The 27,398-nt window shown below is 54.9% G+C and overlaps 1 protein-coding gene across 1 annotated transcript in view; it reads left to right on the plus strand.

Moving 5' to 3' along the window:
• The window catches only part of LOC119092491 (gamma-aminobutyric acid receptor subunit beta), a 53,734-nt gene that overhangs the window by 11,240 nt on the left and 15,096 nt on the right, over positions 1-27,398 (plus strand). The window contains exon 2 of the mRNA XM_037215452.1: positions 9,771-9,853. Coding sequence (XP_037071347.1) covers positions 9,771-9,853 — 83 coding nt within the window. The remainder of the gene's footprint in view (positions 1-9,770; positions 9,854-27,398) is intronic.

Raw genomic sequence — 27,398 nt, forward strand, 5'->3', positions numbered from 1 at the left:
TATGGCAACTTAACCTGGCGGTGAACAATTTCTTTGCACATCTGGACACGCATAGGCAATAAAAACGAGAGAGACATGAACTTGAGACCATGTTTGCAAAATAGCTAGATAGCCTTTGCTCAAGTTACAAAAATGTGGCCAAAAACGGTCACGCTTGGCCGTCAAACAGCATAACAGAGCACATGTAATTTGATCATGATCTAGTGCCACCAGTGGCAATGACGTGAGTCAGGTTATCATATATACCTGAGGGTTGCGCTAGCCAGATCAATACCAAAACTAACGCTTTACTTCATGCTTCCTTGACCGAGAGTATCTTTGTTAGGGAAAACAAGAAAATAACTACTGCATTACCTACATAACCACCTTACAGTTTTACAGACACTTCGAAGATAAACCTTCTTACCCGGCGCGAAAATGCATTTTAGAGGGTAATGGAGAGCTGATTTGCACCATTCCGCCATGTGCACCTTTCAAAACTACGCCTTTGTTCAGTGATCTGGAATGACATCTAATTTAAAATTTCATGTGAAATGGAATTTAAGCTTCCAGGTTAAGAGAAGAGATAGTTTTGCCCCAAGCGGAGCGCTTCTCACAATGGCATGCGAATGGCTGGTGAGATAGCCTCGAGGATGACGCGGTGCAGTCGGTCGAGCGTTCACATATGGCCTTACGCTCCATCATGAACTGGGGCGTGGCGAGCGGGTTTGAAAATTTGTCGGCCCGGTGCAAGCAGCTTGAGAATTGCCACGCTTAATGGCTAAATGGTTTGAATGCATCGTTAACTCCTGCACCCCTCCCGGCGAGGGTTCGTCTACGCGCATGTTAATTAGCCCGCTGTCGAGTAGTTGCCACGCTGCGACACTGATTAACCACTCACCGCCTTACTTTGACCTTTGGCATAATCAGTTTCGCCATGTGTTTGCACTGCAAACCGAGTAGATTTGCTACCGCTGCTGCTGTGAAGCTCGCCATGACGTCACGCTACCAAGTGTCCAGGGTAGTGACGTAGTGTCAGACAGCTTGGACCTCCGAACAGCAACTGAAGGGGATATGAGGTGCTCAGCGCGGTCTTTGCGTGTTGAAGCGAATGGTTAACCGATATCATGTGACAGCTGCGGGTATTGATACATTTACTTCTTCCGGCACTTACAAAATACGGTTGCTTCCTCCATCGTTCACCATAGTGGGCTGTTGAAACAGCCGTCTCCCATAAGCCACATCGCTGCTCAGACGCGAAGCTCCCCGCAAGCGTGGCACATATGGCCAAAGGCCACGCTCTCGGCGTGCTGTATTGTGACCCGCTACCATGCTGCATGCTATGCAGTAAACTGCGTGCCGGCCGCGCACCGCGGCTCGCACGAGCTCTCGATTGCGCCAGTTGTGAGGGTGCGTGCGCGTGCGTCAGTAATTGCCTTGCGCGTCACATTTGACGAACATTTCCGTCTGTAGTGTGCCAGTTTACGCACCGGGAGCTGCGGCGCAAAACCTCTCATTACGATTGATTATGGGCGGCCCGGGGCGCGCCGTGCACTCGGCTGGCCGCTTTATATCCGAGCGGGTCCCTATTGGTCCAGTAACAGGCGACCTGCCCGGAAGTGGAGCTGCTCGGGTGGCAACAGGACTGCGTGGCGTCTGTCATTGTCCAACGTAACTCTTGAAGTGGGGAAAAAACTGCAGGAGCTGTTCAAGGAGACGAGATGGAGAGAAACAACACAGAGTGAGAGAGAGAGAGAGAGAGAGAGAGAGAGAGAGAGAGAGAGAGAGAGAGAGAGAGAGAGAGAGAGGAGAGAGAGAGAGAGAGAGAGAGAGAGAGAGAGAGAGAGAGAGAGAGAGAGAGAGAGAGAGGGAGAGAGAGGGAGAGAGAGGGAGAGAGAGAGAGAGAGAGAGAGGGAGAGAGGGAGAGAGAGAAAAAGAGAGAAGCAGTATGGCGTACAAGCTGCTAACGACTCGAGGTAGATGGGATGCGAGGAACTAAGCGCCTCGTGAAAGGGAAACGCCATCTATTTGGATTACAATGACAGTGTGTCGGTTTTGGGATGATCACTATAAGGCTACGGTACCATTCTAGCATACTTCTCATTAATATGATTGCATTAACTGCGAGTCTTTGCATGATGCGCGCTACGTTGCTGACTACACTGACGCAGCTTTGCCTTCGAGACATCGGGCACTTTCACACTGAGCATAAGCCGCGACCTAGGAATATGATACACCACTCCAGGCGAACTGACTGACGCCTAAGTCACGCGTGTGCACGTGTATGTGTAGGTACTCATCTAGGTCACTGCCGATCATGTGATGTCAGGCTGCGCACAACTGGCTCGCATATGAGATTAACGATTATGTAAATAATCAATTTGTATGGGCGTCAAAATTAATAAAAATCGGTGATGACAGTCTGAGATCCAGACGCTATCTAAATTTCAAGGCTCTGGTGTTAAGTTTATAGGGTGCATATTAGGCATACGAAAGGCCTACTCATGTGTAACATATACTCTGAATGTCAAACAGACTCTAGAACTCCTGCTCTGAAGAGCAACGTCCTGTGATGCCCAACACTCTTGTGTGGAAGAAATTGGGCTAACTCTCAAATTTGCTGAGTTAAATGCTCCAAATGCTGTGGCTTATTCCCGTGATCGTCCCTGCGTCTCTTTTTGTGATGAGTTTATTCCTAACTTTATGATATATCTAGATTTTCTATAGTATAGTGTACACATATCCCTCTCAAGTGGGGATGCTTTTTCTTGGTATTGCCTGCATGTCCGGCAAGAATTAAGAAGGCACTCGCCAGCCCTAGCCCATTCGTAATAATGGTGCACCGTTCATGGTCATGAACACGACGTCACGAATGTACCATAGCGTCGTAAAATTACACTGAAGGCGATCGTCCCGTGTCGAGGTCGACTGCCCGTGCCAATTCCCGTCGATGTCACGACCGTGCTCATGGTCAGTGTCAGTGTTTCCCCCTCCATCCGCCTCCGACATTAGGAGTTGGTATGCCCTGCCGGCGTTCGTGGGCCACCGCGCTGCTACTAACGATCACGGAGTCTCCCTGAGCAATGGCACCAACGTGGAGAGCGCGCTGCCGCCTGAGGCTGCGTCCGGCCCAGCCGGTCGGGGAGGGGGCGCGCGGCCGCGGCTGGCCTGCCCGAGTATGACGGATGCGCCGGCGGCGGCGGGCCGGCGGGGTGCCATCCATCAGCAGGCGTCCGGCGTGCCAGCGCCGTGTCCCGCCGCTACAGCGGTACCGATGCGGCGACAATCGGCGCCGCCCACCGCCCGCGCCGCGCAACAACCGCCGCCGCCGCTACCTGCCGCGCCGGCGAGCGCGGCGGCGGCGGGGGGGGGGGGGGGGGAGGTGGGAGCGCCACCGCCGCTGGGCTGCGCCGGACGCTCACGCTCCAGGCGGGTGACCCCGGGACGGTTCTCGACGAGGCAAAGTGACCTGATTGAGTGGAGCGTGGGCGACCGCCGCTCTCTAGTGGGCAGAACGGAGACGGCGCGGCGTCGGACAGGATTGACGCGCGATGGCTGGGGTTATGGCGTAGGCTCGGTTTATGGCGAACCGTGAATGGACGTGACTGTTGACGTGGTACCACGAACTACCGCGAGAAAGAGATATGCGGATGACGCTTTACTCGGGCTGACAGCGACGCTCCTGTGTCGTGGCGGGCGGAAGGACATAATGCGGTCGTCGCCCTGGTGGCGTGGTACTCGGCGCTCTATTTCTGGGCGTACTGCGGTGGCCAGCTCCAGTGTGAATGGAGCCTAATAATTTACGAGAACTCATTATGTTACGTCCACTTCAGCGTCACTTGCACGCACACAAACCCATCGCAACGCGTTTTATGTCGCTTACCGCGTGATCCACGCATTACTGCTGCGCAATGCGCCGTAATAATTGGGTTTGTGTTAATTAAAAGTTTGTTCCCATTCGTGACTGGCAGCGCACTTTTGCTTCATTATGAATCGCCTGTTTAATCTGCCGCCTGCTACCTGGCGTGCCGGCCGACTTCCTCGAGGTCGGGTCGCGCGCCGCGGCAGGACAATCAACACAGCCTCAGACTCGGCTGTCCGCTGACTTGTCCGCCGCCGGCTGGCACCCAACGCATGGGCCCCCGGTGGTCTGTGACGCCGCACCGGACCCCCACACTTCCGCCGGTTATCCCTGGGCCGGTGGAGCGCGGCGCTCTCGCCCACCCTGCCGCTGCACGCTCCGCGCGCCGCGCCGCCGCGCCCGATGGTGTTTGGACGGCCACACGAGCGAGACGACTGATGCAGCGCGGACGCCGCGGCACCTTCTGATGTCGGCCCGTCGCCATGTTTAGCACCGCCGTCGGCGCGCGCCGTGACGCCCCGCGAGTCAAGTGGGTCAGAGGGCGTGATCCCGGCGAACTCCGGCGATGGGGCCAGGATGGCGCTCAGCGCAGCGGGAAGCAGGCGCACGTTTTTGGGCAACACAAAAATGGGCACGTTCGTACTCGGCATTAGTAATATGATAAGTTCACCTGTGTCTGTATTTTGCCTCAGTCGCGTGATCGGAAAAAGGAAACATCAAAGTTTGCCTGGTATTGGGATTAAGCTCTCGCGGATGAAAACGGAGACAACCTTCAGAAATGGTAGGATGGCTCTTTGAATTACTTCAGAAGTCGGTTTTGATATGCAGATGCTCACCGAGTTTGAACGGTTCGCCGAATCAACAAACATTTTAAAGTAATGCTAACTCTTCTGAATGCCGGTGATCCGAAGCATACCGTCTGCCGCCGCTGCCGTTACACATACCGAAACGCAACTTCCATCGTGGAAATAATGCAGGTTTGTTATTTGTTCACCGATGCAAGCTAATAAAAATTCCGGGGTAAGCCGATGCTCATTCCAGTGATATTACGAGATGTTCAGCGATGTTTTGTTCCACCTCCCTCACATATCAGGGCCAGTGTACTCTCGCATAAAAGCAGCGTGAGGAGACAATAACCTGACAAGTTCTGATCCATAACCGTAAACACTATTTACGATTTCCAAGTCTCCTATCACGCACACCATGAACATGTTAGCCAGGCCGGGAATTCCGGAAAACAATGGCAATCGAGCCTCAGCACATCAAGAGGTGCTGATTTTATGATGATTTCAGGTTTGGGTGTGTGTTATGAGAACCGTTTGGGTGTTATGAGAACACCCGACGTTTCAGGGCACTGCTCATGGTCACGAATAGCAATGTCTTACAATATATCCGCTCATATAATATCGTCGTTCAGCCAATTTTGCTTTTCGCATGCGGAATTTTGCATTTTGCATACGGATTTTAAGCACGCGGAATATCCACGTCTCTTGTCATATCCAGTCCCGGCGGTAACCGAGCTTCGAAAGCCATGTGGTTTTCACGAAAACCAAGCCTACGGATCAAATTGTTTGCGTGGTCTTAAGAACAACCGTCTGACTGTCCAGCGCCGGCGCCCTGGCTCCGTTCCGGGCGTGCCCGCCAAAGGCACCGACTTGGCAGGTGCCCACTCCGCAGTGCACGTTTCCACCTACCAGCGGTGCTTGGCCGGGGCCGCGGCCGCAGCGGACCGGCCGTCCCGCTCTCGAGCCCGGAGCGCCGCCCTCTGTCGGGATTGCAGCCGAGCTGCCAGCGGCAGCCGCCGGCCGGCCGGGCGGCCGGGCGGCCGCCAGACCCAGGTCGATAGGCAACGCTGCGCCGCGCCGCTGCAGCCGGAAGCGGCCTCCTCCGCACCGGCCCGAGCCGACTGCAGGTGTCGGCCGGAGCACAGCACCGCCACACGCCCGGCCCCTCCGGGCTCCTCTGCCGGCGGGGAGAGGTCGGGCGCCGATGCCGCAGGGAGTGGGCAGGTGACCTCTCGGAACGACAGTCCCCTCCGGGCCCCTCTGCCGGCGGGGAGAGGTCGGGTGCTGGCGTCGCAGGGGGTGTGCAGGTGACCTCACGAGACATCCGCCCCCTCCGGGCTCTTTTGCCGACGGGGGGAGGTCAGGCGCCGGCGCCGCAGGGAGTGAGCTGGAAACCTCATGGGACTCTCCGCCCCGCCTCCCAGCTCCTCTGCAGCGCGCGGGCGTGACGTGTGCAGCGACGCTGCGGGGTTCGGGCGGGGCATGTTGGGCGAACTATTGCCGCCCAGTTCCCTGTGGGCGGGAGGCTGGTGGCGGAGGCCTATGATGCGGGCGTGCCAGACGGCCTGGGGGTCGGTGTGATGACCGAGACAATGGGCAGCGCCGACCTTCCATTAGGCCCCGGTCCAGGCATAAAGCGATTTGAGCAGTGTTCGTGAACATTCACCTCTTGTGCTTTTGGCAAGAGGTCTGGCGTTACTGCAGGACTCGTCACGCTGGGCTCTTACTGCAGTCATCCTCCGGGCAAACCTGCCTTAAGCTGCTTCTCAGCTCGCAGTTCCTTCTAAAAGCCCGTACATCCGGACCCACTTCATGCCGGGGTTCTTTGTGGAACCAGCATTCTATTCTGCAGTTGAGACAGGATGGCTGCGCTACTAAGCCCACCTCTGACCTCTCTCCGTAATTCCGTTGCTTCGGGATGGTTTGCGAAGGCCGAAGGAGCTTGAACTTGGTCAACATATGCACGGCTTCAAAAAGATATTTGTTTGGACTTAGATGATCGCGGTTTGTGACGACTGTGTGTAATATTTGAAATGAGCAGGGAAGCTGTGAAGATATTGCCGGACACAGGTCATTTGAGTGACGCCACTTCACAGAAGGCATAGAAACCTGTGTGATAGTCGCGGCAGCAACACTGCGATTTACCACCATCTGTATAACGCTAGGTGTGATAAAAAGTCCTGAAAGTAGCATCCGTTACCCCGCTTCGTTGCCAACCAACTCGATGATCTCCTCCAGAACCCGGGAGATAAACCGCCCGTCCATTCCGGGTGCGTCCCACACAGAAAAATGGGCGCGCCCGACACGGATAGGGGTCGGTCGACGGGCGGTCCCCAATGTGTCTCAGGTCTAGTAGCGGCAGGCCGCCCGCCGTGAAAGCCCCCCTCCCCCCCCCCTCCCCACGTCCTTCCGCGATAAAACTCCTAGATAAACACCGCCCTCAGAGCGGTAATTACAGACTGATTTACGCGTCGGAGGCGGCCTGGGTGGCCACCGGACTGCACTCTGATCAGCACGGATCGGTGGTCGGGGACCACTTCAGCGATGCGACAGAGGACGCACAGAATCCGGAACACGAGCCGGGGCCATCGCGGGTTGGAATCCCCCGGACGTTACCGACGGCTGCCAATGTTTTCGGCGCTGACAGCTTCGCAGCTCACAGACGCAGGCCTTCCATTTGCAGGGGGCGCAGCGCCACAGCGACGACTGCCACCGCCTTATGCAACGACTTTGCAGACATGGCGGCGACAAGGAGCGCGGTTCAGTAGGGGTCCGACCGCGGGCTCACACCCGCTCACACGAGCAGACCCGCGGTGTCCGCCTCAGACCAGGAGCAGGCCATTGAGGCTTGCGTAACAGCGCAGTGTGGATTTACCGCATACTCACACCCCCATGCTCTTAGCGCAGTGCGTAGTCCGTGCCCGATCGAAAGGTATCCATCCCATCGGTACATTTTCGTGAAATACCTGGAATGTGGACCCCTTGATCGCCTTCGGTGCAATCGTAAACATTTAAAGAACATTGCTGAACGTGTCGTGATGCACGCGCTGTACTCGCGCGAGCCCTGTCCCCGTTAATAAGCACCACGAGCCGCCCTCCGTCTGGCGCTCCCACGAAGCCGTGCGCCGCGCACCCCGACCGCCTGCTGGGGCCGTCGCGGCCGGAGCGGGGGCGGCAGCCAGTCCGAGCTGCGGCCGTCCGAGCTATCGCGCCGAGCACCGCGGACGAGCGGCAGTCGATCGCGGCCGGCCGTGAGAACCGACTCCACCTCAGTCAGTCGGCTGCGCTTGGGCGGGACCGCGCGTGGGCGCGCGGGCGCGGCGCCTCGCGACCGCCGGGCGGATCTGGACCCGGACATGTGATGACCGTGCTTCATTGCGGCTGGACACACGCTGCTCACGAACTGGACACTGGACACACGCTGGACACACGCTGGTCAGAGGGCGAAACGGCTGTCGTCGGCGTCGGAGACAGGTGCAAGGATTTGGGGAACAGAGCACAGAGACCGGAGTGTTTTAGAGCAGCAATAGGGGGATGGCCTTTTGTTGCAATGCCAGCTTGCTTTAATGTAAGATTCTGTATTGCAGTGCCCACGGTTCCATGGTTCAAAGCAGCGAACATTGTGCGAATTATCTAATCAGTTAATTATCTAATTATCTAATTAACTATCTAATCAGTTTGTTGGCCGTTGCTTTTAAGACATCTTCTGTCATTCACCTACAGGGTAATTTATACGTTAAGGTGTTCACAGAGCGATTATCTGACAACTACTCAATGACGTTGAGCTGTAAAGACCACTCACAACAATGTATTCATGTCATCATGCATTTTTCGGGAAGCGGGTGGGACTAAGGCTAGGAGGATACGTAGATTTTGCTGGAGTGATCATGCACACTTACAGAACAGACTGCGTGACACATATGGCCCGACATTTGTTCCATCGACCTTGCGTGCCACTGAGTTCAAGGGCCTAAGACCACGCGAGCACGGACACACACGCCATGCAAACATTACCGAAAATATGATTGGGAGCGCGCATCAAAGCATTTGTACTTTTGTGAGAGTTGTTGAATTCTAGCTATGCCCACCCAGAGCCTCAATCAATAACCAGAAGTGTCCGTTTGCCTTGTGCAAGCTACGCTTACCAATGATGACGCCAGTCCAGACATAACCTGGCGCCCTGACGCCTGAGTCAAGCACGCTAGCCTGACTGCATAGTCAGGGCGGCGGGTTAGCCTGACTGCCGAGTCAGGGCAGCAGGCTAGCCTGACTGCCGAGTCAGGGCGGCGGGTTAGCCTGACTGCCGAGTCAGGGCGGCGGGTTAGCCTGACTGCCGAGTCAGGGCAGCAGGCTAGCCTGACTGCCGAGTCAGGGCGGCGGGTTAGCCTAACTGCCGAGTCAGGGCGGCAGGCTAGCCTGACCGCCGAGTCAGGGCGGCGGGTTAGCCTGACTGCCGAGTCAGGGCGGCAGGCTGGCCTGGCTGTCGAGTCAGGGCGGCGGGTTAGCCTTACTGTCGAGTCAGGGCGGCGGGTTAGCCTTACTGTCGAGTCAGGGCGGCAGGCTAGCCTGACTGCCGAGTCAGGGCGGCGGGTTAGCCTTACTGTCGAGTCAGGGCGGCAGGTTAGCCTGACTGCCGAGTCAGGCGGCAGGTTAGCCTGACCCATGAGTCAGGGCGGCAGGTTAGCCTGACTGCTGAGTCAGGGCGGCGGGTTAGCCTGACACATGAGTCAGGCCGACATGCTAGCCTGACTTCTGAGTCAGGGCGGCAGGTTAGCCTGACACATGAGTCAGGGCGGCAGACTAGCCTGACCCATGGGTCAAGGCGACAGGTTAGTCTGACTGCTGAGTCAGGGCGACAGGTTAGCCTGGCACATGAGTCAGGGCGGCAGGTTAACCTGGCACATGAGTCAGGACGGCAGGTTAGCCCGACTCCTGAGTCAGGGCGGCATGTTCACCTGACTCTCGTGTCAGGGCGGTAGCTTATGAGAAAGGACAAATTCCCACACTCCAGGAAGAGTATGCCACCATTGCCGGGTGTCCGGATTTCAAACGCCTGCAATCTTGCGTCTGGATGTATGCTTTGCCCCAGAATGCGTCTCGGTGCTTCCCTAGACTGACGACACATGCAAACCTCGTGTTCCCAGGAGCAAAGGAGACACCAACATATCGGCCATCCTCGACATGTGGCAACAGGGGTACGACAAACGTCTGAGACCCGACTACGGAGGTATGGCCGGCGACTTCCTCTCCGTCCGGTCGATGAGTACCAAAACCGCACTGTTGTCGCCTTTGGCCACAGTGTAATCGGCTTTGCAGAGCCTGATGTGATCGCCTAATTTCCACGATCCATCAGAGTGTTGACTTGCTGACGGGTGGAAAAGGCAGCGGACCGCATCACCCCCGCGGCGAGACGCCGCGGTCCTCTGTGCTCGAGTGCATGCTCCCAGCGCCGACTGATTCAGCGTTTTTATACGACGCAAATGGCTCCCGAAAGTGGGCTCATGCCGGCATAAAAGTGCCTTAATCGGCTGTGCTCCCGCGTAAATCGTGGGATTATGCGGTCCGTTGCGTGGAGAACCTCCGGGCCACTCCGAGAGCGATGAGTGCGCTGTTAGAATCTTGTCGAGCACCCAATCCAATGAGAGCGTCGTCGGTAGTGCCCGAAGAGCAGCGCGTTGATATCCGTTCTGGATACATGGTGTCGTGGTGGCATGTATCAGGTTAATAGGCTGCGCTGTTCTTGACTTGGACATGGCCAGGCTAGTGATGGTATGGATAGACCATGCATGGCGTGCATGTCAGCAGCAACTCCGACAACTCGCTTGCATGTGTCGCTGGCGTGCTTCAAAGGTTACGGTTTCACTTTTCTCGCCAGCGAGCAAATACCCTGTAGTGTGCACTTTTAGCCCTGAGGATGACTGATACAGTTAAAACCGCTGTTTGATCCTGACTGAATGTGACAGCCATTGACAAACGGAGCGGAGCAAATGTTCGCCCCCCTGCGCATTCGTGGAACTATTGAAAAGCAGAGGTCTTCACTGACGCCACTCACTCGACAATTCCTACGTCATGTGACCAATGTGGTTGATGCCTCCGTAATATCTATATATCTATATATCTATATATATATATATATATATATATATATATATATATATATATATATAGAAGTAGTAAAACTTCATGGCAGGAACAGCTGTTGTCATCATTCATGTAACTTCCAACGTTTCGATACATTGCGCATCAGCACCAGAACGAATACAAAGCTGCCGTCAAATGGTAAAACCCCGCATGTTCATTCACGATCATTTTGCGTTTTGTATGTCATTTGGTTCGTTTTCTCAAGCTGAATTCGGTTATTTAAACCATTAATTAAAGTTTTCACAAACGTTTTGCTAAAAAAGCGGCTAAAAGTTTGTGAAAATTTCAACTAATGGTTCGGTAACCCAATTCAGCTGGAGAAGACGAATCAAATGGCATTAACACGCAAAAAAGCCCGACATGAACACGAGGGGTTTTACCTTTGGGCGGAGCATGGTACAAGTTCAGTCAAGTCAACATGAAATATTAGAACATTTAAGCGACATCGCTACAGATGACAACTGCCACAGTTAACATATTCATCACCACCTCTCAGCGCACAAATAGGATTGCTGTCGTTGCCATAAAGTTTTTACAGCTTTCCATATATATATATATATATATATATATATATATATATATATATACATGTACCATGTACATATTATGAGCGTGCGCGCGTGTGTGTGTGCGCGGGTGTGTGCGTCTGCGCGCGTGCGTGTGTGCTTTATGCTTTAGCATTTATAATCATATAGATGCAGAGTGTTCCTGGGTTCGTACCAGCGCGTCTAAAGCCTGCCAGATGTTTTCGCCACTGCAGCGTTCAGCATCTCATTTCGGGCCCGGCAGCGTCACGCGCCTGACAAGAGCCCCGAGCTAATTGCCTGCACACAGCGTGCATCTCTGGGACTGGTCGTGCCAAACGTGACAGTGCCACGGTGCGACGGTGCGCGACAGTGCCGCAGTGCGACGGCACAGGATACGGTGGTCGGCTGAGCCGGAACCGCGGTGTCGCTATCTCTGCGGGGTCATTTCTCGCGTGCCACCGCCGGCCGGGCCCCAAAGTTGGGCTGCCGTTTGAAACAAAGCCAATCTAGATGGCGGGGAACGGGCGGCGGGCCGACCCGTTCGTCTGGCCAGCCCAGCGGAGGTCGTTCGGCGCTCCCACGGCGATCCGACCCCCCCCCCCCCCCCCTCTCCTCCCGGGCGGGGGGAGGGGAGCGCTGGCAAGACGCGGCCCTTGGCGTGGGTGTACGCGGGACGCGTTCTGAGAACGATTCACGGCTCTCCGCTTTGTGGCTCGACTCGGGCGACAGATAGCGGACTGCGGCGGAGAACGGGAGGCGCCGGCGAGGCGGCCGACCGCACAGGCCGGCCCGACGATAAGGAGGCTTTGGTCGAATACATGATGCGGTCCCGCCGTCGCAAACTGGCGAGCTCGGATAAAAGGCACCAGCCAAAGTGTGACGTCGTCCTTTGTGTTTTGCCAGGCAGATGATACCAAGACCGTGCAATGAATGGAATGAGAACTGAGATTTCTAAGAGGTGGCTGAACGTTTTTGTTCTTGGGTGTCGCGAAGAGAACAACTTTAATAAAGCGTTTCTCAGCGTAATTCTTATGATTTTCTATGCTTTGAATGTTCTGTGGTATCTCCATAATCTTTTTCTGAATTGTAACATCAGTTCCATCAGTATTACCCGTACCAGAGTTGAACAGAGGGCTTTGAGAAAACACATCTCAGTTGTTTCCTAGCCCTTCCGAATAGTTCTCTGGATGATCTGCACTCACTTCTCTATGCCAATGGCTGGAAGTGTGTCAGCTGACATCATGCGTCAGGCATGGGAAAGAATGCAAATACTCTTCGCATGGAAAACATGCTATTTCGGAAAGGTCGGCATTAGAAGTATATTGACATGCCTGGTGAAGGCCACCATATGCGGCAGACCACTGGATCCAACACAAACATACTTCAGCGTCATTACCTACGTCCAGAATAATTCACGAACATGCCCGCTCACTGCTGCCTAAGAGTCCCGAAATCAATGCAGCACTGGATCAATATGACTGCATCAAAGCGGTTGGCTCTGCTGATGCTCCCTTAACACTTGTAGATTCGCACACGGACATAAACGGCACGGGCACACATGACAAACATTAGGTGGAACAAACACGTTGTCAACGTCGTGAAAGGCCTTTGGCAGTTCTCGGCAAAAAAAGAACACGAGCGTCAGCCTAGGGCATTACTGATGTACCCATCGGTCCAGGGTCCTGCAATGTCGGACAAACCAGACATTCAGCACGCACACAATGACCTGAAAACAAAGAAAATGCGCATAGTGTCCTTCGCAACACTGACAGTGCCCTGTCCTCTGCCTTGGTGGTAAGTGAATTTCTGCTGACCATATGTTGTTTAAACAGTTCAAACACACTACAGCCCTCACTTGGTGCTCCGTTTAAGGCTGAGAGCTAACAAAACAACATAATAAAGAAGAGCGCGTCGACCGCCAGTGGCCGCCACCAGCTCGGCCGCCGCTCGCCCCTCACGCAGGAGCCACTATGACCTCCTTGGACAAATCTGACATTTGCCCGGCCGAGACGACATCCGTTCCCAGCTGCCAATGGCCGAGGGGGGACGCTGGCGGCTCGCCGGTCGTGTTGCCGGCCGAGTCGGGCGGCCGGCCGGCGGCGCGCCGGGCGTCGGGCCGGCTCCCGGCCTGTGCCGTACCTGTCGGCGCCCGGGCTGGGGCCGCCGCACGCGCCACTAACGTCGGCTTCAGTCGATGTCGGCGGTGGAGCCGCCAGGGAGCGCCGCCTGAGCTTGATCGATTGAGTTGTTGATGACTTTCAGGAGGAAAATGACTTTCAGGCTCGCCAATCGCCTATGCTGTAACATGTATTGAGTATAACACTGAAGTCCTCAAAAGGCCACCCATATATAAATAAATAGGTATATATGTATATATATATATATATATATATATATATATATATATATATATATATATATATATGTATGTGTGTGTGTGTGTGTGTGTGTGTGTGTGTGTGTGTGTGTGTGTGTGTGTGTGTGTGTGTGTGTGTGTGTGTGTGTGTGTGTGTGTGTGTGTGTGTGTGTGTGTGTGTGTGTGTGTGTGTGTGTGTGTGTGTGTGTGTGTGTGTGTGTGTGTGTGTGTGTGTGTGTGTGTGTGTGTGTGTGTGTGTGTGTGTGTGTGTGTGTGTGTGTGTGTGTGTGTGTGTGTGTGTGTGTGTGTGTGTGTGTGTGTGTGTGTGTGTGTGTGTGTGTGTGTGTGTGTGTGTGTGTGTGTGGTGTGTGTGTGTGTGTGTGTGTGTGTGTGTGTGTGTGTGTGTGTGTGTGTGTGTGTGTGTGTGTGTGTGTGTGTGTGTGTGTGTGTGTGGTGTGTGTGTGTGTGTGTGTGTGTGTGTGTGTGTGTGTGTGTGTGTGGTGTGTGTGTGTGTGTGTGTGTGTGGTGTGTGTGTGTGTGTGTGTGTGTGTGTGTGTGTGTGTGTGTGTGTGTGTGTGTGTGTGTGTGTGTTAAACGTGTCTGACGCGCCGGACTTTGGCTAAGTGCTTCTGCATCAAACATAGCGCAGATGTTCTCAGTTCCATCTACCGGGCCTCATAAGCACCTGTCAAAGAGCTGTTGATATCTAGTGCTGCCGCCACGCTGCATTTGCAGTCTTCCTTCGTGTCACGGGCTCTTTTGTCATACAGTACAACGCGGCCGGAAAAGCGGCAGGGGACATTGGACAACAGACCCTTGTCGTTAAATAAAAAAGACGTTAAATAAATGCTCGCTCAGCACGGTCCCTGCATTAAACGGTCAAATGTGACGGAATCACCAACGCCTTGCCTTTAAAAAGCGAGCTAAAATGTCCGCAGGGAACTAAAATGTTCCGTGGGGACCGAGGTGTGGGTGTCACTATCGCTATTATGTTGGCGAAGGTACTACATCCTGTCCAAAGCTGTGTTGGCTGAGTGGTCTTTCGTTGGCAACAATAGAGCGGAATTTGTGTCTGGCATATTTGTTCTGACGTTCTTCGCTGTCAAAACGGCTTAACCTAGTGAACTAGATGCTCTTTGAGCCCAATTCACGGGGCGCCGACGCCGTCTGTGAGCCAAGACAGATAGCTAGCTTATGTGATGAGCCCCTCACAAACTCATCGACGGCTTCTCTTGATTCGCCGCTGCCCACCGACGGAGAAGTCCACAGCCGTGTCACCAGCACCCACAACAGATCTGTGCAGCGGCCAGTCGCATGCAGGGGGAGTCCTTTCAGGGAGCCAAGGTGGGCGGTCAAACCCGACACTCCTGCCAGGCGTCACTCCGGACCATGCTGTGTGCACCATAGGGGCATGCCACTGCGCTCACGGCCAACGCTAGGCACACCGGTAACTTCCTAAAGAATGGTTCTGGAGAGCAGCACATTGTATTGCTGAAACGAATTCCGCCAGCAGGCTGCGTTTTGGTCTTTTGTTTTGGCTGGGAATATTACGTTCGTGCAATATAATAAAACAAAGTTTTCCACTCAAACTGGCGAGCAAAATCACTGAGCTGTTGAGCGGTCGAACAATCCCGGTTCATCAAAGCTGGAGCACATGACTAAAGCAGCATTACTATCACTGCGATCAAGCAGAATCCGACCGGAGTAGGGCGCTGTGGAAGAGAGCACCACGGCGGGGTCAAATCATACGACCTATCGGAAACGCTGCGGGAGGGTCCAGAGGCATACACAAGGGGGTGGCAAACAAAAGTGTTCCCATTCCCTTGCTAGTGCGGGGCCACACAAATTCAGGAAAACACAAAGTCGAAACACTCGAGGGTCGCGCAAATTTATTTGATTGTGCTCATTACAGCAAGCCAAGGCCCAAGATAAGAAGGCTCCGAGGAAATAATAGACAAATGCATAGAAGCTTTGATGCATCGTGTCTCAAGAGGGGCCCCCCTGAGGCCCGTGATGCTAAGAATTATTTACCATTTATCTTGTAGTGACGCGAAGGACCTCAGACAGATGCTAGTCCGGGAACTCTGTACTAAGGTTCTGTGTGCTCTCCGGGGAGATCCCTGGCACAAAGCCCAGGGTGCAGAACTTCTTCCACGTGAGCAGAGGGCTCTCCGACATCCGCTCTCCGTCGGGCCGCGCGCAAGTCAGGTCTGGCCCGTCTGAAGGTCACCCTGACGGCCCCTGGCGGCCCCTGGCGGCCCCTGACGGCCCTTGGCGGCCCCTGACGGCCCCCGGCGACCCCTGGCGGCCCCTGGCGGCCCCTAGCGGTCGCTGTCAGCCGCGGGCCGATATGTGAGGCAGAGCGCACGGGAGGTGCGGTCGAGACAGCAATAGACTGATCAACACGACCGGACGAGGCGGCCGCCGCCACGGTCGGCTCAGGGGCCCCCTGGCGGGGAGGGAGACGTCAATCAGAGGTGGTGCAAAGGACCGAGTCTTGCGCAGGAGGCTTTGCGGGAGACAGGGCGTGCAGGATGTTGTTCAATGGTTGAGGTGTCCTCCTAGAGGCGGTCCGAGGATTCATTGAGTCTACCAGAGCAAGGAGTCCGGACCTCACTTCAGAAGTGGTCCGAGGAGTCCGGACCTCACGTCAGAGGTGTTCCAAGGAGTCCGGGCCTCGCTTCAGGGGTGATCCGAGGAGTCCGGGCCTGACTTCAGAGGCGGTCCTAGGAGTCCGGACCACACGTTAGGGTTGGTCCAAGGAGTTCGGGCTTTTCTTCAGAGGTGGTCCGAGCAGTCCGGATCTCACTACAGAGGTGGTCAGAGGAGTCCGGATCTCACTACAGAGGTGGTCAGAGGAGTCCGGATCTCACTACAGAGGTGGTCAGAGGAATCCAGGTCTCACGTCGGAGGTGGTCCGAGGAGTCCTGGCTCCACGTCAGATGAGGTCCTACAAATCGAGGTCTCGACGCCTCCCGGCAGATTTGTCTCGAGGCCCGTGGAGTTTCGTCGGAAGTGGTTTGGAGGATCAAGTTTACCGTCAAACTTCGTTTGAGGGGTCAGGGCCTTGTCGGCATTGGCCCGGGAATCCTGGGTGTTCGTCAGAGTGGGTCTGTGGGGCGGCAGCCTTTCATCATATGTGGCGATCGGCCAGGACCTGTCACCAGTTGTGGCCTGGGGACCAGCTGTTGCCTATCAGAGTTAGTGTGAGAGACCAGCAGCCATCCGGCTACGGGCAGCAGCCGTCGGCGCGCCCGCCACGCGACTTGTGTAGCGGCGCCGGGGATCGTGGCGGCGGGGAGTGAGCTCAGCAACCGCCCCAGGCCACTTTCCGGTCCGCTGGGCCGGTCTGAATGCCCGGGAAGTCTCCGGTATAATGATGAGCTGAATGTCAGAATGCGCCCACTGTCATTGGCCATACGTTATCCTAATGAGTCGGGAAACACTATAACACTGATATATAAGCTTCGCACCGAGCTGTTCTGAAGCATGTGCTCCATAAAGACTGATGGAATTGAGTCCCACGGTGAAATACAAGTTCACTCAGGGATTTGAGGTCCACTGATGGCTCTCTGTTCGTTCTACATTCACCTCCTGCTTTCAGAAATCCTTTCCGTTATTTTTTAGCATGGCCTGATTGTTAGGAGCGTAAATACTGTCTGCAAAAGATGTATATCAAAACACAAGGCATTATTTCACTTCCTTGAACAAATTTTCAACACTCGTTCTCTTCCTGTTTCGTAACAATTCAAATTTTTCATCACTAGTAGAAACATGTCATAAAAACGGCGAGTGATCAATGATGCAGAGATTATCTGAAATTTCTCTAGAAATTGACATACGTTCAAACTTCATCTGTGAAATTTCCCGCTCACCGCGCCATTAAAGCTTTCTGGGTCGCCTGACTGCTCCGGCTGTTCCAAGATTTCTGCCTCAAAGGCATCGCGTCATTATTGCAAATTTATGTGTCATTTCCTGGCTGCGTCTCGGGGCGGGCTGTCCGGGTGGAGAAGAGTGGGGACGCTGTCGCCCGGGTCGTACTAGGGACTGACTCCGCCGCAGCCACCGCCGCCGCCGCCGCCGCCGCCTCCGGGCGTTAGCGGCAGCTGCCTGATCAATAGGCCGACCGGTGACCGGCGCCGACGCTGTGACGGCCTGCCACACGCTGTGACGGCCTGCCACACGCTGTGACGGTCTGCCACTCGCTGTGACGACCTGCCACACGCTGTGACGGCCTGCCACACGCTGTGACGGCCTGCCACTCACTGTGACGGCCTGCCACACGCCGTGACGGCTTGCCAAACGCTGTGACGGCCTGCCACACGCTGTGACAGCCTGTGATGGCCTGGCACAGTAGGTTTCTTTGCTGTCAGTGTGATGACACTGTGTCGTCTGTGTCAGTGTCAAAACACTACTCTTTGAGCAGAGGCTCAGTTTTCTTTAAATGGTTGTTGGTTCCGAAGTGCACGCGTCTTTCCGAAGCTTAAAGTCTTCCGCTCAACCCAACTATCCGAGAGCATGCGTGGCTGGTCCAGTAATTGTGTTCGTTTATAATTTGGTGCTTTCTTCGCCTGTGAAGCCTTTAGCCCTCTCATGAATTTATTGATGGATAGTGACAGGCGGGTACGCAGGCTTAAAGCATGTTGGTACTATTGGGCATCTTCGTCCACCCACAGGCGCCCTCTTAGGTCAAATGCTGGTCTCATCTCTGACGACATATATTGATTAGCATTTTTCGTACATCGCCTCTTGGGCTGTGGACGCACAAGTTGCGCCCCACAGACCAAAAGCTTCAACCCGCCTCTTTGGGGCGGCAGTGCGTCAATAAGGCAATGGTAGCAAGGTGGCGTGACTGCGGCAGGACAAAGTACCTCACGACATCACATGGCGTGACATGACGTCACACGGCGCTCTCCGACGGGACACGGTCACTGAGATACACGAGTCACTTGGCCTGGCCGTGCCTCAGTCGCGTCACGAGTCCTTTGTGAATGTGACGGTGCCTCTCTTACTAACGGCATCGAGGTACCATCTTCGAAGGAATGTTATCAAAGAGGTGGCATGCTTCCGTGACGCCGTGGCCTGGTTTCCGGTCAGGCTGCCACGCACGTCACGTCACGTGCCATGCCACGACCTCATGGCGCGCGGACCTCCTCCCCTACGATAACCCAGCCGCCGCCGCCCCCCCCCCCCCCCCCACCTCCCCTCCTCTGCCGAATGCCCGGGTCGTGCCGGGCCGTGCTGATATCCCTCCGAGAGCATTGTTATCCCGGTCGGGGGCCGTTCGGCGAGGTGTTTCTGGACGTGCGCCACGGCACAAACGGCGGGTAATAACGGGGCGGGCCGGCGGCGCGGCCGACGGGGCCGGGCAGGGCCGCGCCCCGGCGCGTGGCGCAGCGTACAGGCTGGAGATGATGACAGCCGTCCCACTGACCCAGTCAGTGGGGCAGGGCTTGTTGACCCGCGGACTTTGGGATGTAGAGCGGGATGGTTTGTCGACTCGGAGATTCATCGCGTGGAGCGAGAAAATCCGTTGTGCCAAAAGCTCAGTGCGTGATGGCAAGATGGTCTGATATTCTCGCGGTCCACTCTATAGCCTATTTCCGGTTTTGTAATCCGGTTTGAATCCTATAAATGCTATTTCTATGAGCCTATTTCCTCCGTGCAGCAGCTGGTCCAAGTCACTCCCTCTTCCCTCTTTCCCCTGCCGACTAGCTTGTACTCCAAAACGCCTTCTATCACATCAGCACCGCGCACTGCGAGGTGGGGGCGTGGGCTCGCCTGGCGCTCCGCCCCGCGCCCGACCCTCTCAGCACAAAAGAGCCCCCCCCCCCCCCGGCCGGGGTCGCGGCAGGCGTACCACGAGAGCCCATCGGTCATGGGCCGGCCAGGACGGCCACGCCGCATAAATCGCCACTTTATTCAGGCGGGCACAGCCCGTCGAGCGCGGTCGGGTCGCGCCGCGTCCGGCCACCGGCGCGGGAGATGGGTGCTCGGCATCGACCCGCCGGTGCGCCGATGACGTCCCCGACAGCCGGCGACGTCTGAAAACACGCGCCGGTGCCGCGCCGGGGCGAGCGGCACGCCAGAGCGCAGTCCTGCTGGCCGCGCGGCCGTCCGCAGGCGTGGCACCTGGCCCGCTCTCGGTGGGCGGCAGGTGGGGTGATGAGGGGCGGTCCGGCAGCCTACTCCAGCCGGGCTTGTGTGCTTCGAGGCGGAGGTGCCTCTCGTGCGCGGCGGAGGAGGTGCATGGGGTGATGACGTCACTGGGTGGCGACGCGCCCGGGGCCGGGCAGCGCGGAGCCGAACGGGTCTCAATCGAGCTGGTGACGTCATCGCTGTCGCCCGCCACCGAGCCGGGCACAAAAACAGAGCGTCCGTGGCCACAGGCGACCGATGCTTGCCCCGCTCTTCTGTTCGCGTCCAGCGACCCGGACAGAGGGAAGATGCGTTGCTTGTTCCGGAAAAGTCAAGGTCAGACAAGGTGTCAAATGATACATCGGAAGGGGAAACCAAATGCAATGATTTGCACGCAGATTCAAATAAAAATCGAGCATCCAGCACGTGGTAAGAATGCCTTTCAGGACACTGACGCTGCCTGGTAATTCAAGGCATAGGGCATTTGAAAGGGAGGAAGTACTTCTCTACTCTACTCTACTTCTCAGTCACCTTTTTAAGTGAGTGATCTAATTTGTCCCCGTTACTCAATAAAAACGACGCATACAAGAGCCCAATGATTTGATCAAGCCATCAGTTCTATTTGTATTACATTTGCATCTTATCAGCTTTGCCTATAGACCAGAGACAAACTTTTCCAATCATAGCGTGCGAACTTTCACGGAGTATCAATAGTTACAAACCGGTCATCCTGCACAGCAGTTGGACGTGCTGGAGCTCTGCCTTCCGCATTGAGCCGCCACCCCTTTCGCTGCCCGCAGCGCTGGCCACGCCCCCATGCTCGCAAGCTCCGCCCACTGGTTCTTCCCGCGGGAGCAAGCCACGGCATAGAGACGACCCATCACTGGCGCAACTCGTCCAGGCGTCCCGGCACTTTTCCGAAAGGCAAACCATAAGCTCGCTGGCACCAGCTCGCAATGCGGATCTCTCCGCCTCTCCGCCCGAGGTCATTCGCACCAGGCCGCTCCCCTGCTCCTCTGCCCTCTACCCTCTGCTCTTCTGTCCCACACTCTACCGGAGCTGATCCAGCAAAAAGCGGACCGGCGGGTCGCTGGCCCATCTGCGAGTGGCCACCCAGCAGAGCGGCAGACGCCTGCTGCCAGCCGCGGCGCCGCCGGCTCTGGCTCGCTCTCCAGGAAGCCTCGTCGAGACCGGCTCTCCGCGAGCCGACTGCAACCGGCTCGTGCCGACTGAGAGGCCTGAGTTTGGCATGTCTGTCAGCTTCGTTTCCAATCTCGACGATGCTTATCTGCGACCATCTGCGACCGGGATCTCCATCTCAGAGCGCGATCAGCCCGATCTCTTAGGCGCATTGCCCGTGAGCTCGGATATATATATATATATATATATATATATATATATATATATATATATATGTGTGTGTGTGTGTGTGTGTGTGTGTGTGTGTGTGTGTGTGTGTATGTGTGTGTGTGTGTGTGTGTGTGTGTGTGTGTGTGTGTGTGTGTGTGTGTGTGTGTGTGTGTGTGTGTGTGTGTGTGTGTGTGTGTGTGTGTGTGTGTGTGTGTGTGTGTGTGTGTGTGTGTGTGTGTGTGTGTGTGTGTGTGTGTGTGTGTGTGTGTGTGTGTGTGTGTTTATGTCACAGACATCTGCCGTCGTTATTCATATTGACCTAATTTCATTCGATCCTATCCAAAAGGTGACACACCCACGTTCTTTCCCATAAATATGCCGTTCGTCCACTTCTATCCGGGAGCTACGCCGTGCTTCCACACCCGGGGGGGGGCGGGGGGGTTTCGCCCGTCCACTTCGTGCTGGAAATCCACCGTCTGTCCACCTGGACTAGCATCCACCACTCCACTCGTCCACCATCCGTGCGGGAGCTGAGGCGTCCCTCCATATCGTGGGAGATTGGCCACTCGTCCGCCCCAGCCCGGGAGTTCCTCTCCCGTTCCGCCCGCCGCGCTCCACCTCTGCCGGCAGCCCGGCTGCCGGCTGAGATCAGTCGCGTCAGCCCGGTTGCCGGCTGATGTCAGTCGCGTCAGCCCGGTTGCCAGCTGATGTCAGTCGCGTCAGCCCGGCTGCCAGCTGATGTTAGTCGCGTCAGCCCGGCTGCCAGCCGATGTCCGTCGCGTCAGCCCGGTTGCCAGCCGATATCCGTCGCGTCAGCCCGGCTGCCAGCTGAGATCAGTCGCGTCAGCCCGGTTGCCAGCTGATGTCAGTCGCGTCAGCCCGGCTGCCAGCTGAGATCAGTCGCGTCAGCCCGGCTGCCAGCTGAGATCAGTCGCGTCAGCCCGGCTGCCAGCTGATGTCAGTCGCGTCAGCCCGGCTGCCAGCTGAGATCAGTCGCGTCAGCCCGGCTGCCAGCTGAGATCAGTCGCGTCAGCCCGGCTGCCAGCTGAGATCAGTCGCGTCAGCCCGGCTGCCAGCTGATGTCAGTCGCGTCAGCTCGGTTGCCAGCTGATGTCAGTCGCGTCAGCCCGGCTGCCAGCTGATGTCAGTCGCGTCAGCCCGGCTGCCAGCTGATGTCAGTCGCGTCAGCCCGGTTGCCAGCCGATGTCCGTCGCGTCAGCCCGGCTGCCAGCTGAGATCAGTCGCGTCAGCCCGGTTGCCAGCCGATGTCCGTCGCGTCAGCCCGGCTGCCAGCCGATGTCCGTCGCGTCAGCCCGGCTGCCAGCTGAGATCAGTCGTGTCCGCTCCATCGACGGCGCCTAATTGGATTGGCGGACCGGGCGTACGTGTTGACACGTGGCGGCGTGGCGCGATGCGACGGCTCCTGTCCCGGCTCCGGCTTCCGCCCGCGCCGCTAAGCCGGTGGGAGCCGGAGCTGAAGCCGGAGCGTGGCGGGAGCCGGCTCACCGGTCCGCTCCGCGGATCACCAGACTCCGCTGCGGGCTGTGTGCCGGGTCGTGCGGCGTCTGCCCTGCGGGGATGGCACAGACCAGGGGACGGTACAGGTCAGCCGGTACGGTGTGCCGACGACAGCTCAGTGGGGTCATCGGCAGGCGGCGGCGCTGTGTACGCTTGGTGCGGGCCCTCATCGGCGCCGCTGCCGCCGACCGAACGGACCGCACTCCGCGCCGGCCGCCTGTTGTGGCCTGTGATCGATTGCGGCGATAGCAGCTTACTTGTGGCGCTTGGCCCCAGCTGAGGGCATCCTGGTCAGTCGGCAGAGGCGCAATGAGCATATGAGTATGGGTGTGTTACGTGTAGAAATCAAAGGCTGGCAAATGTCGTGAAAAACCTTGAGTGATGCAATTTAATTACACATTTTACCGTTTGCGACGTAAGTCGCAGGGCAAACCTCGCCACCTCTGGAAAACAATCGCTGCGAGCAAGGTGTAAAGCAATTGGCCGTTTTGTGCTTTTACTATTTTGACTATCCCTCAGACATATCCCTGCTACTTGGTGCCCAGCAGTAAGGATAGAAACTGACTTAAAAAGCCGCCGCCATCTCCCTGCGTCGAGATCTGGGCACAAGTTACGCCGGCGCGACGCTCAAGCTCCATAATAAGCCGATCCTGGTAGTTACAAATGCAGTCCAGGCGTAAAATCAATGCAAATTCGTGAGCGCCCGCAGTTAGTTTCATTTTACCACGTCGTAAACGTTCAATGTAACACGTTACTCGATGCAGCCGCGGCGTGTTGTGTCTAAAGGCTTCCGGATTTATTTATGGCCGTGCAGTGAACGTGCTCTTATGTTGTTAGAGCGGTAGCTATGACACGAACACCAAAGGACATGATGATCGTCTGAGATTATTAGTGTGAAGGGTGATGCGGTACAGGCCGCCTTCTTCATGCATTTGTTACAATTAGTTGTCATATAGCACTTGCAATGTCAATGCATTAAACAGGCATTATTTTATTTTATGTTCTGCATGATAGTATTGCTAGTGTTTTATTGTGGCGAGTAACTAAATTGGTGCAACAAATAGCCTCATCATCGATACGTCTTTTGTTACAAAGGTCCTTGAGTTTGCGATTGCCGCACCGTAGATGATGATGGTTGTCTACGAAAGACATTTACACTTGCGATGATATGGATGCTTCAAATTTCCATCGTGTTGTTGTTTTTTTCATTAGGAACAGGGTTTAATAAACGCGACGTGCAATACAGCTTATGAGACAGATATGAAAAGCTAAGTAAAAATAACTGTTATGTTCATATTCATTTCCGAAATGTAGGTCAAGCCTTTTGATTGGACGGATTTTTGTGATCAAAGCCTACGCTAAGCTGCGCTTCTTGCGTGAGCCCTGGCCCCATTATACGATCGTAAAATTCCACGTCAACGATGAAATTTTGTGGCGAAAGTTTAATGTGCCGTAATGTTCGGCACCGTCCAACCAGCCCTTTGACGTCACCTGACCTTTAGCGTGGCCGCTGGCACCGGCCGAAGGACGCCTCAGTTAGGGGCAAATAGTGATCGCCTGCAGCGACTCGAACGCACCCCGCCACGAATGGCTGAATCTGAGGATGTGCGCTCCAACCATTGGGATGTCGGCAGCCGGAAAACACTCGTAGGGCCTAGGATTAAAACGCTTCAAACTGTTTTGGCATGGACTTATTTTTGTGGCATGGGGATGTGTCACCAGCTCCCCCTACCTCTGCCTCCGGCTGGCGGGTGCAGCCTGCTCGTGACCCCAGCCAGTGGGTGAGGTTCGCTCGTGAATCCTCTCGTAGGTGTAGTCTGCTCGTCATCCCTCACGTGGGTGCAGTCTGCTCGTGGCCCCTCACGTGGGTGCAGTCTGCTCGTGACCCCAGCCAGTGGGTGAGGTTCGCTCGTGAATCCTCTCGTAGGTGCAGTCTGCTCGTCATCCCTCACGTGGGTGCAGTCTGCTCGTGACCCCAGCCAGTGGGTGCAGTCTGCTCGTGACCCCAGCCAGTGGGTGCAGTCTGCTCGTGGCCCCAGCCAGTGGGTGCAATTTACTCGGTTTCATGGCGGGCGGGTGCGGTCTGCTTGCTCGGCATCGTCAGGAGACACGGACTTTTGACCTGAGTTTCTGCAGACAGCTCTCCGCTAGGAGCCGGCTCCGCGGCTTCTCGATAGCCAGATGTCCGCATTTGGGAACCGATATTTGGGAGCCGATATAGTACAGCTCTGATATGTATCCGACGTACCGAGGAAAGCAAGCAGCCATATTCTTCGACGAGAGCAGCGAGTGTGTGTTGTTTCACGTCTTGCCCCAGCGCGACACAAAGGGCCGCAAGATCGAAGGAGATGTTATGCTTATCATGGAGACATTGCCAAAGGTTTTTGGAAGAGTTTCATTGGCAGCTTTCTCTCGGCTCTAAATGTCTCACCAATATCCAGAATATTCTGGTCAGAAAACGCAGATAGATCTAATTGGACGACAACCGTGCCCCCCCCCCCCCCACCCCCTATTTAGAATACTAAAGCGGTGGGATAATGTCGGTCGCAGGGCAATGACCATCTTGAAGACATTTCAAGACCTTTTGACTGTAAGTAATCAAAGCTCCCTACATCCGTTTCCTTTCGGTTTCTCGTAAGCCTGCGGACTCGAATAACTGGCATTTGTCATGTGTGTTAGAAATGTAGGCGATTTTGCTGTCGGAGCGTTCGTCATGCTATTCCAATAGTCGCACTGTGCGGGTGCCGTGCAGTGATGGGTTGTTGTCTACACATGATACGTCTTAGTATTGGGACATTGTTGAGGTGAGATGCGAACTTGTGTTTTCAACACATGCCACTGTTTCAAAGCTGCACTATACTAGATGGGGGTGTGTTGCGTGGGTTAATGGCACACATATGTCAGGCATTACCCTAACATCTGGTGCCAATCACTTTTCATAAGCGCTTTCCGGCTTGTAAGATGCCGTGAACTGGTGTTATGTAGCTCTACCAAGTATCTGTTGCGAGATTTTAATCATCTTTACTTTGACATACCAGGCGTACACTTCAAGAACACGAGCCAATGCTAGCGAGCAAGGGATTTTTGTAAAATTATGTTTCAAGCCCGACTAAGAGGTGGGTAAACCGACAGCTTTATCTAGAGCGGGACATTTCGTATGGCGGAAGGCAAAACTGCATGGTGAATGCAACAGCTACGACACATTTTTTGCAAAGAGAGCTCGGTGTGAAGCGCAATAAATAGCAGGCAATAAAATTGCCAAAAAGAAAGAGGTCAAGCCAAAAACATGAGTACGTAAGAAAGACATCAACTTTCTGGCTTTTGATGCGTGCTTTCTGTTCCTGGAGTAAACCAATCATAAGCTTTGCAAAAGGCGCTGATCAAAAGAGCATATCGACCAATCATTGAGATATTCCACTGCATTAGAATCAGCTCTGCACATTATCTGTCTACGTTTTAGCCGTTTGGTAAGGTGCTTCTTTTATAAGTGTATGGCCTCGGGCCTGACACCCGGAGTCTTAATTTCAATGATATTTCCCCTCTTTTGAATGCTCTTACATTTTGACTGTGTGAGCAAGGTTCGCGACCGATAGTCTAACATGCGTGCTGCTTAACTAAACTAACTGTATATTTTTATTGCAAGGGGGCTATTTCAACTAATTTCAACACTGAGCTTGCTTGGCGTTGCACAAGCGTTAAGCCGTCTTACAGTTCCTTAAGCTATGCTTTGAAAATGCTCATGTTTACAATAGTCCTCATGGTCACGACAGACAATGAGCACTACTAAACTTCTAGATCTCTAGAGAAATGTAAGCAGCGTTGTGTTTGACAGAGTGACCCAACCCGCTCTCGGCAGGCTTACAAATTTTCAGCCAAAAGGCATAAAATGTCAGCTAGAAAGTAGCCCCATCTTTTAAAAGTTATGTCTTACCAATTAACTTGTCTCATTCCAGACCGATTATGCACGCGAACCTTTTCCGCACGACGCTGCGTGGCCCAGATCCCCGATGGGCCGTTTAATTCGCCAGCTTTTAAAAGGAAGCACGTCGCATATTTATCGCACGAGGATCAGTGTGATAGCAGGTGATGGCAGCGTGGGGATGCGTGCGATGGCACGGGATGCCAGCAAAACGTGGCCTCATATGACTCATTGCCAATTTAACCACCTAAGCATAGTCATAATGCCACGCGCAGGAGGGAGGGGAGGACGAATTTACACCACTATAGACGACCAAGGGCGTTTATTGCCACCAAACACTACCCTCGTGACGCAAATGCGACATCACGATACCTCTGTGTCTGCTCTTGGCTCAGCCTTTACTCCAAAGAGGACCGGGCCGAGTAAGACGACACATACGTGGAACAGAACGTCCCCGTATTTTTTTTAATTTTTAGCACGTTACTAAAAACAGGTGCTGGCTGTCTCAGGCCATAACATAAATGGGAATAACCAATGTTTCTTGCTGGTATTTTTTTGTTCAGATGCATTGGTAATTCGGCCTCTGGTGTTTTTTTTCACTCCAAGTGAATTGGTCTCAGTTACCAGCTGATATAAGCATCGTTGTATCATATTTAACGTCATTTGACAGCCGTCATTAAAGCCAACTCGTTGCATATGGATGGTTCTGTGAGGAAGTATGCACATCCTCCCTGGTTCCAAAACGCGTACGAATTTTCATTTGTGGCGTTATCCCAAAGGTTTCGCATGGTAGGGACAACCAAAAGACGGAGATAGGGCTTCG

Source organism: Pollicipes pollicipes, unplaced genomic scaffold, assembly GCF_011947565.3.
Source record: "Pollicipes pollicipes isolate AB1234 unplaced genomic scaffold, Ppol_2.1 Scaffold_3447;HRSCAF=4054_pilon_pilon_pilon, whole genome shotgun sequence".
Taxonomy (NCBI): domain Eukaryota; kingdom Metazoa; phylum Arthropoda; class Thecostraca; order Pollicipedomorpha; family Pollicipedidae; genus Pollicipes; species Pollicipes pollicipes.